Here is a 17,981-nt window from a genome sequence, read left to right on the forward strand (position 1 = left end):
GTTGGAACTGTAATTGTATGTGAAACCTCTTTTTTAAAGATTGTTTTATGTCAAGAATGTTGGGAAAGCATTTTGACTATCTTGTGGAATGAGGTCGTGGGGGGGACCTAAGTGAAAAGGTTGTAACAGCTGTTGATGGAGAGTCAATGAAGGACATCTCGCATGGCAAGGTCAGCCGAGGTCTTGACCAACCTCGGTTCGATTTAAATAGTAAGCTTCCAATACGTTGGATGAGGGACCAAGGAAGCGGCCTATGAGTGAAGCACTAGGTGACCTGCGAAGGAGCCTAGAGGGTGCTAACCATACGATGCTCGGGGTCGCCTAGGATACCCATGGGTGTGTCGAGGGAAGAAAAATGAGTTGGAGTTTGTTTTCTAAACACACGCATGGATCTAGTTGATTATCCTTGCTAGTCGTCAACGGATGAGTTCATGGCTCTTTGACATGGATCTTGTTGTTGGTTGATCTTGCTGATCTCCAACTGAGAGTCCATATGGTTTTTATGTTATTATCCTAGGTACTATGGGCTAGGAACTATCGAAAGGCCCCTGAGTGAGCAGGTGGTGAGCGTTCTAGTTGCCAATGATGCCATAGGTACGCTGAGGAAGAAATGAATGGAATACTTGATTATATTCCTGGGATACTATGGGCTAAGAACTATCGAAAAGGCCCCTGAGTGAGCAAGTGGTGAGCGTTCTCGTTGCCAATGATGCCATAGGTACGCCGAGGAAGGAATGATTAGAAATTGGATCCTCGAACTGGAATACTGAGGACTATGATGGAAACTCTGTGGTTTTATTGCAATGTTGTTTTGGAAATAGTTGAGTCTAAGAAAAGGCAATTTCGTATGGGATACGTAAGTGCTGTGACTATTTAAGTTTTGCATAAGAGCCGGCTAGGGGGCCTGGGAACTCTTTTTTCTAGTACCCGGGACAAAACATAACCAAATTTTTATAATGGATCCTATCAATACAGTGGTTGGGCGGTTGGCTAACCCATGGGATTGGATGGGGTTAGGCTGGACTGATGGATTCCTATAATAAAATTCAATTTTGTTCAAGTTACGATAGTTGAAGTAAGTCTCAGGATAATCCTTGTTCTATGGAAAAAGAATCAACAGCTGTGCCTCTTTTGATGGGGAAAAAAGTGTTCGTCTATGAACCAAGTGCAAGTTCCTCCTTTGATTCGGCCATGTGACCCGCGGGGCCAGTTGAAATACAAAGGATAGTTAAGGCTGTTGACTACGTTAGAAGATTTTTCGTGGAGGAATCGCCTATGCTTTCTGGGTGAGGGAAGTTTTTTCCGGGTTCGGTTTTGGAAGAGCCGCAGGATTAGTCTCTTGTCCGAACATTCTTGGGCGAGGCCCCGAGTGGGCCCGAGTGGGAACTCTGCCCTGCGCGCGCAAGGTTGCTACTTTTGCTGCCAATACTCCAGAGTTCGATGCGCAGAGGGGGCAGGGATCCCACGCACTACAACATGCTACAGTGCGGGGCTTCAGCTTCTTTGAAGGGCCCTAAAAAATGAGCAAAGGTGGCTCCCAGGATGCCTCGATATCACAGCCTCCTGGGAGCCCCCTTTGCTCATTTTTTAAAGCCCTTCAAAGAAGCTCTTGAGTCATGAGAGGCGCAAAGAGGAAGTGAAGGTGGTTCTAGCTATATCTCAACAACGCTAATAAGCACCCACTCTCTCACCCACTTTACCTTTAAAGCCTTGGCAACCTTGGCTTCTCTTAGCCCCTTGAAGGTGAAAAAAACTGGGCAAAATGGCAAATAGAGTTTTACACAACATTTCTCAAAAGCATCGCTCAAACTCTAGGCTCGCTTGAATGCAGTCACTCGATGTTTTGACTTACTCAATACTAACCAAGAAAATGGTTTGCAAATCTAACCAAGATAAGGGTTTGCATGTCAGAATCTATAGAATTTGTCCTCACATATTGTTGCTCCAATCTTTCTCGACTCCTGCTTTGTAGGTGTTAATCTCTGCACCTCTTCTATAGAATTTGAGAAAACCCTAGCTATTGGGGTACATTAATACCTATTCAAACTTTTTATATGTGTCGTTAATCCATCTCTCCTCATAGTCTATTCTGTTTCGGAGCTCAATACTATGTATAAAATTTATGACCATTCGCCTTTATGACATCTACACAATAATTTAGAGTTTGTTTCCCATCTTTAAAAAACATCCATATAATGGACATTACAATAAAAATAAGACTAAGAATCAAAGGATAAGTAGAATGTAAAATGTGTTACCTTGTAGCTCTTTAAAAGAAGATCTTGATAGATAAAGAAAATCCTTAAGCATGTAGCAACAACCATGAAAAGATAAATATCATGGAAGATTACCAAAATAGTAGAACTTGTAGATCCAAAAAAACCTAAAGACTACTTATTACTCCTAAAAAATATTCTACAAACATCATAGATGATTAACCTCCAAATCTAAAGTTTAAACTTAATTAAAAACCCAACAAGTGATTAATACCTACTCTTTAAAAGACTCTAGAAACATCATTAAAAATTAACCAAGGAAGTGTGCAGATTGAAGATTTTATGCAATTTTTATTTGCAGTTGATAGTTATGTAGCAGATTTAAGTAGATCTATGTGAAGATTACACTTTTGTTGAGAATTTTATGCATATTACTATGCAGTTGGCAGTGTAATTACAAATTTATACTACAAAACTTATTGTGGAGAGCCAAGTTTCAAGAATCTTAATATAGAATTTTCAAAGTTTACAAAGATTATCATGCAGAAGTAGATCTTGGTGATATTTGGGACAGCTTATTAATCAAGAGAGTGTGCAAAGATTGAAGTTCTTGTGCAAATCAACAACAACAAGGGATTGGAGTTGATGTAAGTGATCGATATCTCAACTTATTTTATAGTTCTTATTGATTTCTTATAAAATTTTGCAAATAAAGATTTCTCAGAGGGTAAAAAAGTTGGATAGCAACATTTTAAGTAGATTTAACAAGTCTGAGGCTTAATCAGAGTGATCAAGGATAAATCTTGCAAAGCCTTGCTGATCAAGGATCATTTGAATAGGTTTTTTTGATAAAGGACAATCAATAACAATTGGTTAAGTTGAAAAGTTACAAAATATTAAAGAGACAGTAGAATACAACTAGTTTAAAAAGCTTTTAACACGATAATTTTTAGTATACAACCCTACTAGGAATTAAACCCAGTCCACTGATGTAAGCCATCATTATCCATACACCATAGGGTTTCCTAACCTACATACAAGGCTTCATGAGTGGAAAGGTCTCTTACAAGAATTGATTTATCCTTCTATAGCATCACTGAGCTTTACCAAAGCTCTCGACAAAGTAGTGGAGGACCCTTATACCATGAGAAAGGCGCAAGGAATGATCAAATGTCGTGGGGCTTCACCCAATGGCACTCGAGAGCACAAACAGCTCAACCAAGAAGTCAGACTACCATAGCCTACTAATGCAAAAAATGCAAACAAGGGTGTTCCACTCACCTCATTGAATGTTGGTTGCTACTAGGATTCTCATGGCTGCCATCAACTGTAAGAGCACCCAAGAGCTCCACTCCACCGCCCCACTGCACTCCAATGGAAGCTCGACCCTCCTCTCACACATACACAATGAGCATATAATAGCTCTAATTGGATTTGGGAAAGAAATTAGACAAGAAGCAAGAGAATGGAGAAGAAGGGAACTCTATTAGTTGTATACGAGAATGAATGGTGAGAATTACAAATTGAGCCTTATCTTGGCCCCAAGCATTCACACCTTGGTCAGCCCCATACTTAAAATATAGATCCCTGGCTATCCAAAACCACCTAGGCTTGTGCAAACACTTAATCTAAGCATGCAATCTAAATAATTAATCTTGTGGTGTGCCTTTCATATACAAACGGAATGATCGCATACATAAAATACACAATATATGCAAATAGCCCAATGAAGTGATAGTTGCCAATGGATAGTATCGAGGCTGGAGAGGTGTCCCAATGAGCATTAACATGCACCCCTTTCCTAATTCAGATTCCGTCCTCAAAAAATGTTGGTGAAGATGAGTCAATGCCGTTGATAGGAAGGTGATGATAGTTAAAGGCCAAGTGTTGTGATACCTACGTGAAAACAAATCAACCAGTAAAGAGTTTCTTATAACAACAAGATGAAACATGCTTTCTCATGATTTTGTTTTCCTTTTTTTGTTATACTCTTTTTTGCCCTTGTTAGGGCACCCCTTGATAGTAGATAGTCATGACCATGTCATTTTTTCTTCACAATGTCCCCAAATTTAGTCTACATATCTTTATTTAGGATAATGTTGTGTGGGATGTTTTGTCTTCCATGTGACACCTTGAAATTATTTTTGGATGGAGTTTAAGACTAAATGGTAGTGACTAAGGATCCATAGCTCAAAATGAATTGAAAAAAGGATTGTTATTCTGAAGGTCATTAAATAATGTATAGGTAAACTAAGGTTTTTGGTTGTGGCTAATATGATTCTCTTAAGTGTTATGAGCCCAAATGACCAGTTCAAGGCTTTATTATCAAACACAAATAGATAATAAGAAAACTCTCATGATATTCACCATAATTGCATTGAGACCTTCATATGACCTTTGATTAAATGAGTTTTCCTACAGCAAGGTTCTCTCGTCAAGTTCACTTTTTTTTCCCCCTAATAATGACCTTCTATAAGTATGACCCCCTTAAGTTGAACAAGTTACCAACTTTCTAGCACTGCATTACCCTCCTTTGTGAATGTTCACACAACCCACTTGCACCTTGCTGATGCCAGGTGTGCATTGACACTGAGGCTTGGCAAAAAAACCAAAAAAAAAACAAAAAAACCTTGCTAAATAGAAAATGTGAATCCTTCAAAGTAGTCCATTTCATGTATAAAAAGTAACAATGCTCGTTGAGATTATAATTATTATACACCATAACCAATCCTTTGAAATAAGAGCCAATCGAATTTTAACCGTGCCTCTCAATTATAACCCAAGACACACTAAATGCCATTTTCCAAGAATTTTTGCTTAATTGTTTTTTCAAATTAATAATTGAAACTTAAATTTCAAGCAAGATGAGAATTTTTGAGAGGGGCTTCCCTTTGGATGAGAAAGAGAGAGAAAGAACAAGATAAGGAGAAAGAAGAAGATGCGGAAGAGGAAGAGGAAGACGAAGAGGAGGGGCGAAAGAACAAGATAAGGAGAAAGAAGAAGATGCGGAACAGGAAGAGGAAGCAGACGCAGAGAAGGAAGAGGAAGAGGAGAACAAGGACGGAGGTAGAAAAGGACTAGGAGGTCAAGGGTGAAAGAGGCAAGAGGAGGAATATAGAGAATAAAAGGAGGAAAATGAATAAAAGAAAGAGTAAGTTAGTGAAGAAGAAAAGAGAACAAGTTAGTGCAGAAGATGAGAAAAGAGGAAGAAGAGGTGACAGCAGCAATAAGAAGAGACGAAAGTCACCAAAGTCATCTCGTTTATTTATCAAAGGGATGGCTAGTCTTCAGCTTTCTTGTCAATGTTTTTATCTTGCTTTGTAAAGTTTGAATTTACATGATAATTATTTGGCATAGCAAGATCTCAAAATTAGATGGTTCACATTCTACAATGATCACCGTAGAAGACAGGATGATATCGCAAGCCAAGCAAGACCCTTAGTACACAGTTATACATGCATTCGCTCCCCAAATGCTTTTGCATCCCTTTGTTAAGCATCATATAATTTATTTACTAATAGCACATCAATATTCCTGTGTAATGATTTCTTTACAGCTATGCTGCATTAAGGCTCCTTTGTGCCAAGACAAATGTCAAAGTTGTGTTGGCTAGATAATTTCTTTTATAAAAGTGAGTTCTTATTAGCAATGACGCCTGTGAGAATTTATCTTATCAAAAGTTATACATAAACTAATGACTAGGCTATTTTGAGAAAAAGACAAACCACATGTATCCCAAATCTAGGTGGTCATGGAAGAGGTGGACATATTTTAGATGCATCCTTACAACGCATGAAATAAATACCCTATAACTAAAAGATTTTTTTCCCATTTGACCTGCTGCCTTGGATGGAGGTTTAAGAAATAAGGCAGAAGCAACAGTGGGATGCAACACCTGACGGAGAAGCTACTTGTGGAGATGGCCCACGTTACAGTATTTGCACCCTCTTTCTGAAGTCCCTTAAAAGTATATATGAGCCCACCCACCACATAATCTACTGCAAAACTGTGGCCGACAAAAAGAAGCAACCATCAATAGGAGCTCGCACTGTGACAGCCTGATGACGACACTGAAGATATGCCCATGAAAAAGCAAACAGTATCCACATATCTACATCATATTTGCGACTCATCAATAACATAGGCCCCATAACTGTTGAAGATGCTCTCTGTTTATAACTCTCCTCGTCATCATGTACGCGCATCCTAAATCCAAGCCATCAACTACTTATACACTTATACGATCATGTATCCTTTTTGACAACTAAAGGGTAGTGAGAGCTAGATGGTTTTCACACTGATGCTTTCATGGGAGATAACTTGGAACATGCAGCCTGTATTAAAGATGGCAAAAAAAAGTAAGATGCCATGTGCTCTAAAACAAAGCTCTTCATGTCTGTATGTGCATGTATGTGTGAGAGAAGTAAAATAGGGGGTCGAGGGGGGGGGAGGAGGATGAGACCAGTCAGCCTTGTCACATGGCCAGTGTGTTCGCATGTAATGATGCCAAAAAATTGCACGCAAAAACTAGGCTAGGGATAAAATGGTTCATACCTTACCTTCAAGATAGACACCTTTCGTTATGCCAGCTCTATATTGGCTTCTTATGATTCATCAAAATTCAAGAGGAGAAGTAGCATTTACAGGTCCACTGCAGAGAAGACTACTGGCACTCTTGTTGCTTGATTCTCCACCAGAAGCATCAATCGGAGCCTGATTCAATCGCTCTAGTGCAAGAGTTTTCCTCCGTAAAAATTTCAAAGCATAAACTGCTGATTCAGGAACAGTGGGCACCTATACACCCGACAAAGAATTTGTGAGCTGCACATGCACCTGCAGCTAAGGAGGGAGATCAACTAAAAGGCACTTGCTAACAACACAGCAAAGTACACAAAAAGCAACAGCGCATACCTGTGTATTGATGCAAGGAAGCTTTAAGATACGCAAAAAGCCAACAATGTCATGGTAATCTGTTAGCAATGTTGCCATATCCTTGTCGTCATCTGTTTCAGAATGTGAGCATTCAATATGACCATAGGTTGGCTTAAGAAAGGAAAAAAAACCCTTACTGTACAAGTGGGTGCCTGAAGAGTTAATACTGAAACGTAAAGTGAAGAGACGCCCCCCACCCCCCACAAAAAAAATCATGAGATCCCTCAGGACAGGTTCTCCTTTGAGAGGTAGAGGGAACTAGAGGCAGAGGACACTGACGAACCCAGAGGATGAACGCTCCCATCGTGGATGGCTGTCTGTTGATGGTGGCCATTCCCTCTTCACTCTTAGTCATCTATGGTCCAAATAGATGACTCTGGAGTCTCCTGCATTCTCTATTCAGTAGCATTATCTCCTAAATGTGAGGTTTGAGGGGACAGCAGGAAAATGATTCTCTGAGGAGCTTCAAGTATCACCAAATTACTAGCCATGCAGAAAAACTCATCAACTGGTACAGCACAACCATGCATATTCCTCTCTAACTGATGACTACAGGGATGTCTGCCTCTCAATGACACTGTCCTCCCTCCTGAGGGCATGGACTCAGGGCTGATACTTCTTAGACACAGTGGATTTACATACAAGAGTAAGCAGCATCTTGATTTTTAATGGGAAATTCAATTGCTAGCGGGGTGGCACATAGCAGGAGGCTGAGCAGCACTGCCTTTGGGACTTCCCTGCAGCATGGCAGGTTTTTCAAATGATACAGCATCTACACTATATCAGCGCCCGGTACTTGAAGTTGGCCCCGCTCTTCACACAAAAGGCCCTTCCAACTATCTGGACACGCCTCATGACCCTTAAATGGGACCGGGAGACTTTCCTGTGATTGTGCTATAAGCTTCCAATGTGGCTTCTTCGCCAACCCCAACATGTGGCCTCCCTGCCAGAGCAGCCAGCCAGTAACAGACTCTCTCTCTCTCTCTCTCTCTCTCTCTCTCTCTCTCTCTCTCAAAACCAAACACCCCCGCATCCAGGGATCCAAGCTTTCTGCCTATCCAGGACATACTCCACCGCCATTCCATGGCACAGGACACCATCACAGCTCTTTGCTCAATTATGGAGGAGGATGGTACTATCATTGGATGATAAGATCCGGGACACATTCCCCAAGTATCTCTGGCCATCTTGCTCCAGGATTTCCAGTACCACATGTATATTGGCGGCCCCCGTAGTCTTTTCATTTCATTTCATTAATACCTGGCATAGTAGCATCTAGATTTTTCATCTTGTAGACTTGTATAATCTCTTAGTCCCAAATCTTAGCTTTCAGTTTTCAGTTTTAGTTTACTGTTGCTTTTTCTTATTTCATCCATGACGAGATTTCATGGACACTACGTACACATCATTTTGGTCTCATAGACCCTTTGGATCTTTTGAAGATGTAAATATAACTTTCTTTCTTTCTTTTCTCTCTCCACTGCCTCTTCCACGGGTTTGGACCACTCTCTAGGATCATGGACTTCCCGGATCACAGATGCCTAGGGCTCTTCCTTCTGGAGCTTCACAGACACACACACAGTCACCAATGCGGCCCAGACCAGTAGCACCTATCCGAGGACCAGCGCAGAGATCTCTCACTGATTTCTTCCAGACTCAAGCTTTGAGGGCAGAACCACCCACCCTACCTGGTACCTGGACCCCAGGCTGATGTAGGAGCCCAACCAAGAGGAGTGACACAGGACAGAGCCACCAAGCTATGCAGAGGTTGACGACCTCGACCCGGAGGCCCCAGCCCACCCACGCCAACGCCACCATAGGAGGATCACGGCCATCATTTTACACCATCACAGGACTCCCTCAGGCCGGCTCAGCTTTACCACTCTGAGTGCCATGTTGCAATGCCCCATGAAGGATATCTTAGGATGATATGCGGGCCTATGCTCTTTGTACATAGATCAGCTCTAGCATGTCAGCTCTGGCATTTTAGCTTTGTCATTTTCTTTCATTTCATTTTGGTACCCATGATGATGTATTCAATGGACATGATGTAATCCTTCTGGTCTCATATATCATTTTTGGCCTTTTGTAGACGTTAATATCACTCTCTCTCTCTCTCTCTCTCTCATATTTGGCCTCCCATGGACATTAAAAGCAATCAATCTATCTACCTACCCATCTATCTTCAGTTCTTTGATTCGGGAAATAGTTTATCTGACATGCTAACAGGCGCGTAGCCCAATGGTGAGGACTTGTGACTCAAGGAGGGGAGGTCCCGAGTTCAAGTCCCCACAGGCTCCTGTTGGTATTGTAGTCACCTTGCAACCACAAGATGTAATGCCTTCAGGTGGAAAGACCAAGTCGGGAGGGGGGATTATCTGATGTAGTCTCTTTTTACTGGTAGAAAATTGGGAAATAAACCGAAACACAGCTAAACAACACCTTGCAACCTCCAAGATTTTGAGAACTTTGTGGTTAAGATTGAACATCACCAGATATTGCCTCTACAGATAATAAGATGTCGGACATGTGTTGCCATCGAACAGAAAAGGATGGAGCCAAAAGAGAGGCGGGAAATGTGATCAAAGCTACTGCATTTGAAGCTCGAAGAAGCCCCTTCAAAAAGTGCAGAAAACCTAGCATCTCCCAATCCTGCAAAAAAAGCACACTCAAAGTGTTAAGTATTGCAATATTTGTTTTAAAGGATTTACACACTTCAATTTCAATCACACTAACAGATACTAAAAACGTAATGTCATAATGCTTTTAATTCTACTACCTGCTCCCCCATTAATAAAAAGCTAACTTGTGGTTCACTTCACATGTTAAAGCTAGTCTTGTTTGACTAGATCAGGCTCAAGTCCCCTCTCCTAGCCAAATGCTCAACATATACACCATTAATTTTCTCCACAAAGTTTTTATTTTACCCAACTTTACTGTCAATTCCTCCAAATTATGATCTATCTAAAGGTTCTCCTCTATTTCTCTCTAACTTTTTGCTCATTTCTAGCTATTTCCAATTATGCTTTTCATATTCACTGTAGATCCTGCCATTTCCTCCGCTTTGGGTTTCTTAGGTTTGGGCCATTTCCATTGCACAGATCAGCCTTTCCTGTTCCGTGTGACTAGAAAGAGATTCTCAAGGTATGGAAATTTTCCAAGGGTTTGGACCGGTGAATAAACAAGAGAAAGTTATTCTTAGAATCATCAAACATTCATAGCCCAATGGTGGTCGCAACACAGACAACAGAGATCAGGCTCCAAATTCACCATAGTAATGGATGAGGTGGTCATGACGTGTTCCAGAAATTCAAGATTCAATATCAAAAGGATAGCCTTAAATAGCCATCAATGGTAACTGTAGAGGGTTTGATGTCAACAACTAGTGTAAGGTTCAAGGAAGATCTTTCGATCATTGAGTGCACACTAACATAAAAAGATGAGTTTCTAGATATATATATAAGAAAAAAGAGTGTTCCCATTTCATTGGTTGGACACAAGTGTGTATCATCAACCTTCATCTAGACAGCCAACAAACAATTTTCATGCACCAAATTTTAGTGAGATGAGCAACAAGCTCTTCAAAGTAGTTCCAAAACCACATCAAGTTCTAGACCCGGATCAAGATCCCAATCTAGACTTTTCAACTACTGTAGTCGCACTAATTCCAAATGATCCACATACCGCTCCAAGTGGAGCTTTGGCCATTGGAAGCATCATCCTCAAATCATTAAATGCATGTGTCATGCTAGGCTACCAATTAGGGTTAGGGTTAGGGTTAGGGTTAAGATTAGGGTTATGCAAAAGACTCAGCCCATGTTGTGAGCCCTAATTCATAAAGTGATAAAAGTGGCTACGTGTGAATGCAAATGATGCAAAACACCAACATAAATTAACACAAAATTAGCCGACTAGCCAGCTGTCACATGCACTCTGCACTCAGTGCATGGTGACAAGATGGCTCATCATCAGAAGTGCAGCAGTTGTACAGTTTTAGAACCCAATAGGATGATAATTGTCGTACGCCGTGACCCCATTGTACATCCTCAGTCCAGGATAAGTCAGGCACGAGCTACGTAGGTCATTCCTCAGCCTTAGCGGGTCAGTCAGTCAGTCAAGTCCCTTAACCCACTTGGAGAGAATCATTCATGCATGTAGAGTCAGTAGAAGCCTTAGGGTTTGCATCAGAAAGCACTCTGCATCTTGCATAATATGCATACATATGCCTGTGCATCATTTAGGACATCCCCAAAGCCTTAGGGAATTTACTGGGATTTATCTGGTATTTTTTCCATATTTATTAGTATTTATTTAGCATTATTTGCATTATTGGGCATTTATAAATATTAACTTTATTAAATCACCAACCTCTAGTTAGTATAAATAGGCTTGCCTAGAGCCTCTTTTCCTCATTCAGTCTTCATTGTGCTAAGAACTCTCCTCCTCCTTGCTTTCAGCCCAAGACTAATCCAGCCCTAGTGCCCATAAGCTTTCTTCTCCAGCCCCTTGAGATCCATAGCTTCAGCCAGCCCTAGGCGCCTGCCTTCAGCATCATTCAGCCCTGAATTCAGCACTCAGTTCAGGCCCAGAATCAGTCCACAGTCCAGCTCAGTTTAACGCCAGATTCAGCCTGCATGTACCTGCGTTTTTGCACAGCCGTACAGCAGCAGCCTGCGTTTCTGTTCCAACCGTACAGCAGCAGCCCTGCAGTCCCCTGTTTCTCATGCGTTTCAGTTCTCATATCTCTCTCTCTCATCTCTTTAAAGTTTGAAGTAATTAAAGTGGATTGCTAAACTCACGAAACTCAGGATACAGAAGACGGTGTGAGCATTTGTGTGACAAGATCAACCAATACAAAGACTTCCGCTGCATATCACATTGGTATCAGATTCAGATAGTCCACACACACCGTATCCTAGCGTGGGGGCATCCTTGGATGGTTAGATTGCGTTCAGCGTTCTGGCACGACCACCGACTTCAGCATCATGTCTGTTGGGGTAAAGGCATAATGCCCACCCTTATAGTGTGTACAAGCCCATAAGTTATAGTACATAGTACACTTAGTACTTTTAATGTACTAAGTGCACTATGTGTACTAGTGCAATATACATGTGTGATAGGGGAGTCACACACTCATGCCTCATGAGTTGACTTATCCCCACAACTCTCTCTCTCTCTCTCCCTTGCTTCTCTGTGTATGTCTCCCACATGAACTCATGACCTAACCCTAATTCTCCCACACAACTGGTATCAGAGCCTAGAAGGCGGTGCTATTCATCTCTTCTTCTGCTCGAATAGGGTTTCTTGCATTGATGGCTTTTACAGTCATCCAGTCTAGTAACGCAGGAAGGAGGCGAACATTGAAGGTCGACGGCTAGCTACGTGTAGCGCTGGATCCGTGGAACGAAGGCTGGCGGGCGTTGAGCCATAGGCGATTGCAGCTGGGAGCAATGGCGTAAAGATACGCAAGCGAAGTCGACCTCAGGCGAACAAGGCGCCGGCTGTGCGAACTCAGGCGAACATGGCGAACACACGCGAAGTTGCCCCTCTTCCAGCCATGTAGGCGTGTCGCCTTCGCCCAGTTACGTGTGTTCGCCACCTTGAGGCGTTGCAGCCGACTGAGCGTAAGCAGCGAGCCGAAACGCTAGCATCAATATAACAGGCGTCGAATTGGGTGGCGAACAGCGTGGAGCGAACCAGGTCCCTCCGACTCGCCCGTGCAGAATGGCGTGACTCACTTCGAGGCTGGGGCGCCCTCGGCCACGCCGTTGCCTTCTTCATCCACGCCACCCTGTAGCCCTCCACGACGCCCATCAGGATCACCTGGCACGCCCAGATGGCCAATATGCTCTGCGCATGGACCAACGGCTACGACCCCCAATTCTAGGTGCCCCGGTTTGTCTTATCTTCTGTCGTTGTGCGTGCTGCCTCCGACAAGCCTGTGAAAGCCGACAGGCAGCTATGGGTCAGGGAGCTTCATAGCAGCCAGCCATCTGAGCATCACCAACAATCTGCAGCAGCAAGAATTGCCCCCCTCTCCTGCAACAGCCTCTGCTATCAAAATTCAGCTTGCAAATTGAAGAAAAATCAGAAATTTCAAGGTATTTTCCTCAATTTTTTTTTGGGATTTGCAATTGAGCAAGTACAATCAACAATTGAGCAGGTACAGGTGTCGAATTGCTCAATTTTGAGCAAAATTGGCAAAATTGGGTGACATTGGTCACAATCAGGATCAATTTGCAGGAAATTGGTCACAATCAGGATCAATTTGCAGGAAATTGGATGTCGAAATTTGGGGCTTTTGATGTAATTGTGCAATTAAGCACTCATACATGCTGTATGATGTGAGAAATCGCACATTTGGGCAAAATTGCAGCAAATTGCAGCAAATCGCAGTGCAAATCAAGGGGCTTTTGTGCCGATTGAGTTGATTTGCATGCAGGCGATCGCATTTGATGCTGTGGATAATGTGTTGATGCCTTACAAGCACTCAATGTGCCTGTAAATCAAGGGGCTTTCATGTATTTGATGTATATGTTACCAGGGGGAAGCATCGTGAACACTCTGGATGCCTTCATGTGCGTCAATGTACCATGTATGATCAGAAATTGATCTTAAATCAAGGGGCTTTTCAAGTTCGTATGCTTGTTGAGCTTGGCAAAGCAGCAGGCAAGACATTTATGCCTTGAATCCTCAAAAATCAGCTTGCAGTCAAGGGGCTTTTGCCCAATTTCTGTTCGGGACTGTTTTATGCAGTGTTCGGGACTGTAAAAGTCTGATTTTTACTCATTTGGACAGCCAGGAGAGCATTTATTGCTACTGTACCTGCTGATACAGATTTGGCACAGCTTTGTGCAAGTTTTGGCATGGCTGTACACTGTTTTGAGTGACCAAAAGGTTCAATTTCAGCTGCTGCACTTGCCGGGACAGGTTTGGTACATTACAGGTGAGCACTTAGTACTGCTGTACAGTACTTTGGAAGGGCAAAAGATCACATTTAAGGTGCTGTCCAAAATCTGCAGCAACCAGATTTTGGTGATTTCATCACATAAAGTGGGAGAAAAGTTGCATTCTTGCTTCCGCAGTGGGAGATAAAGCTTGGGAGAACATTTGTGAGCACTTTGTGTGCTTTGGGTGCAATGTTTGCACATTTGCAGGGAGTCAGGCATTAAAGGTTGCATATTGCTATGGCAACCACAGGTGAGAGCTCTTCATTGCTTCACATCAAGAAGCTTGAAGGCTCGCATAATTATGATATTTGGCAAACCCAGTGCTACAATGTGTTGCTCCAGAAAAAGCAGCACAAGCCTATCAAAGAAAGGGGTGTGATGCCCGCTTCTCTTACTGCTGAAGAGTGGGAAGATATGGATGAGCTGGCAAGATCTACTATCATGTTGTCTGTGTCAGACTCATTACTTTTCAGCATTCGTGAAGAGAAGACAGCTTGGGGAATGTGGCAGAGATTGCAGGACTTGTATGCCCAACAAAGTGCCTCAAGCAAAGTGTATTGGTTGAAGAAACTCATAGGTCTTCAGATGAAGGAAGGGGCGTCTATGACAGCCCATCTAAATGAGTTTAATGGTATTGTCAGCCAGGTCATTAATCAAAAGTTGGCAATGGACGATGAGTTCAAAGCCACTTTTTTGTTATGCACTTTGCCAGAGAGTTGGGACACATTCAGGACAGCCACTAGCAATTCGAATGCTATGCTGTCATATGCAGATGTTGAGGGTGCTCTTCTTCAAGAAGAGATGAACAGGAAAAACAACTCTGTTGGAAAGTCCAATGCAATGAATGCACGTGGGAGATCCCAACAAAGGGGTAAAAGCCAAGAACGGGGAAGGAGCAAGTCTCGCTCCAAAAAGGATTTGGAATGCCATTATTGTGGCAAGAAGGGACACATTAAAAAGCAATGCTACAAATGGAAAAATGATCAAAAGGAAAAGGGAAAAGGCAAAGACAAAGAGAAAGATGAAGCCAAAGATGTAAAGCCAAAGGGCAAAAGTGGAGTCAAGATTGAAGAAATCAATGTGTCACATGCAGGTGGCAGTGAGGATGAGGTCCTCTTTACATCTTCACTTGATGCCCATTCACTTCTTACAGGTGGTCATGGTATGCACTCATGGATCATTGATTCAGGTGCCTCCTTTCATGTCACAGTTTTGTGAGCAGTGTATATATGGTAGGCAACTACAGTGCCCCCACAAGAAAGCTCTTGAACAGAAAGATGCTCAGTTAGAGCTTGTGCATACAGATGTATGTGAGATGCCTCAGCTTTCTTTGGGAGGGGCAAAATATTTTGTGTCTTTCATTGATGATTCCACACGCAAGGTGTGGGTCTATCCTCTTCGTTTGAAGAGTGATACATTCTCAGTGTTTGAGAAGTTTGTTGCTCTTGTTGAGAATCAAACTGGCAAAACACTGAAGGCTTTGCGTTCCGACAATGGTGGAGAGTATATGTCCAAACAGTTTCAGGACTTTTGTGATGCTAAAGGCATCAAGAGGGAGCTCTCTACTCCTTATGATCCTCCACAAAACGGGACAGCAGAGAGGATGAACAAGACCATTCAGGAGAAGGTCCGTTCTATGTTGTCACATGCTGCATTACCTCATGGTTTTTGGGCTGAAGCTGTTATGACAGCCGTTCACCTTATAAACAGGTCACCTAACACGAGGCTTGGTGGGAAAGTGCCAGAAGAAGTATGGACAGGGAAGCCTCCGTCATACAAGCACTTGAGAGTGTTTGGTTGCGTTGCGTACGTGCACATACGCAGGGAAATGCGCACCAAACTTGATCCTAAGTCTCACAAATGCATATTCCTAGGATATGGTGACAGAGGTGAAATGGGATATAGACTTTGAGATCCCATGAATAGAAAGATCATACGCAGCAATGATGTCATTTTTGATGAAACATGCATGTATAAGGAGCCTGCAAGGCAACAGGAGCCTGGCAGAGTCATCTTTGATGATGATGGACATCATGGACAACAACAAAGGGCTGTAAATCAGCCATTACAGCAGGAAAACCAGCCCTTAAATGGTGCTGAAAATGGTCCAAATGGACAGCCAGAGATGGCAGAAGATATCCCTATGGATATACCACAGTTGGAGGAGATACCGGGCATGATATTTCAACCTTATGGCATGGAACAGGAGCCACCAATGGGTGATATGCAGGCTGGACAGCAACCTGCAAATGATGGTCATTGGGTACGGAGGTCCACAAGACCCTCAAGAGCCCCTGACAGGTTTGTTCCAGGGGTTGACTACTTGATGCTCACTGACTGTGGGGAGCCCTCATGTTACAAGGAGGCTTTACAGAGGGCAGACAAGGCTCTATGGGAGCGTGCCATGAAGTCATAGATGGATTCTCTGCATAAAAATGAAACATGGAAGTTGGTGCATTTGCCTGCAGGCAAGAAGGTTTTGCCATGCAAGTGGGTTTACAGGCTCAAAGTTGCACCAGATGCTAAGCCAAGATACAAAGCCAGGTTAGTGGCTAAGGGCTTCAAGCAGGAATATGGTGTGGACTTTGATGAGATCTTCTCTCCAGTGGTCAAAATGACCACACTTAGAGCTGTGTTGGCTTTGGTTGCGCATGATGATCTGGACTTGATTCAGATGGATGTGAAGACTGCTTTTCTTCACGGTGATCTCCATGAGGAGATATATATGCAGCAGCCAGAGGGTTATGCAGTGAGTGGAAAGGAGAAGCTTGTATGCAAGCTGAAAAAGAGTCTTTATGGGCTCAAACAGGCACCAAGGGAATGGTATCATAAATTTGATACATTCATGAAATCTCACAAATTCAGGAGAAGTGACATAGATCACTGCTTGTACACCAAGAAAGCTTTGGATGGCAGTCTATTGATCCTCATCTTGTATGTTGATGATATGTTGATTGCCGGGAAATCTCGTAAGGAGATGGATACCTTGAAGCAGAGGCTGCATCAAACCTTTGATATGAAGGATTTGGGTGATGCAAATCACATCTTGGGTATGCGGATACTTCGGGACAGAAATCAGCATGTGTTGTATTTGTCTCAGAAGGAATACATTGGCAAAGTCTTGCAGAGGTTCAATATGGACGGGGGGAAGAAAGCTAGTACTCCTTTGCCTCCATATGTGAAACTCAGTGCTATGGACAGCCCACAGTCGGATAGTGACAGGGCTGATATGGCCAAGATTCCGTATGCTTCAGCTTGTGGCAGTCTCATGTATGCCATGGTTGCTACTAGGCCGGACATTGCATTTGCAGTGGGAGTGGTTTCTAGATACATGGCCAACCCTGGCAAGAAGCATTGGGAAGCAGTGAAAGGTGTCATGAGATACCTGAAGGGCACACAGGATTTGTGCATTTGCTTTGGCAAACAGGATGCATTAGTGCATGGTTACACGGATTCGGATTATGCCGGTCATCCAGATAACCGGAAGTCTACTACCGGTTATGTGTTTACATTCACAGGAGGTGCTGTGTCATGGATATCCAAGATGCAGAAGTGCACAGCCTTATCTACTACAGAGGCCGAGTATATTGCAGCCACAGAGGCTTGCAAGGAGGCATTATGGCTATCTCGGTTAGTGGTTGATTTGGGTTATACAGGGGATATTCCATTGTTGCATTGTGACAGTCAGAGTGCCATCCAGTTGGCAAAGAACCCTGTTTTTCATGCAAAGACGAAGCATGTGGATGTGAAGTATCACTTCATCAGAGAGGTGATAGAGAACAAGCAAATTCAGCTTGTTAAGATTCATACGGATGACAACCCGGCTGATCTGCTGACGAAGAGTTTGCCTCCGGAGCGGTTTGCTCATTGCAAACACTTGATG

General features: G+C 42.8%; 1 protein-coding gene across 1 annotated transcript in view; it reads right to left on the reverse strand.

Moving 5' to 3' along the window:
• Nucleotides 1-5,833: 5,833 nt before the first annotated feature.
• ELO1 (Paxneb protein-like protein) overlaps nucleotides 5,834-17,981 on the reverse strand; it is a 37,720-nt gene continuing 25,572 nt past the window's right edge. Inside the window, exons 6-9 of the mRNA XM_086809869.1 lie at nucleotides 9,641-9,800; nucleotides 7,128-7,219; nucleotides 6,771-7,010; nucleotides 5,834-6,550 (exon numbers count right to left, since the gene is read on the reverse strand). Coding sequence (XP_086665995.1) covers nucleotides 6,831-7,010; nucleotides 7,128-7,219; nucleotides 9,641-9,800 — 432 coding nt within the window. The 3' untranslated portion in view covers nucleotides 5,834-6,550; nucleotides 6,771-6,830. The remainder of the gene's footprint in view (nucleotides 6,551-6,770; nucleotides 7,011-7,127; nucleotides 7,220-9,640; nucleotides 9,801-17,981) is intronic.

Source organism: Cibotium barometz, chromosome 15, assembly GCF_041138505.1.
Source record: "Cibotium barometz isolate CiBa-2024 chromosome 15, ASM4113850v1, whole genome shotgun sequence".
NCBI lineage: Eukaryota > Viridiplantae > Streptophyta > Polypodiopsida > Cyatheales > Cibotiaceae > Cibotium > Cibotium barometz.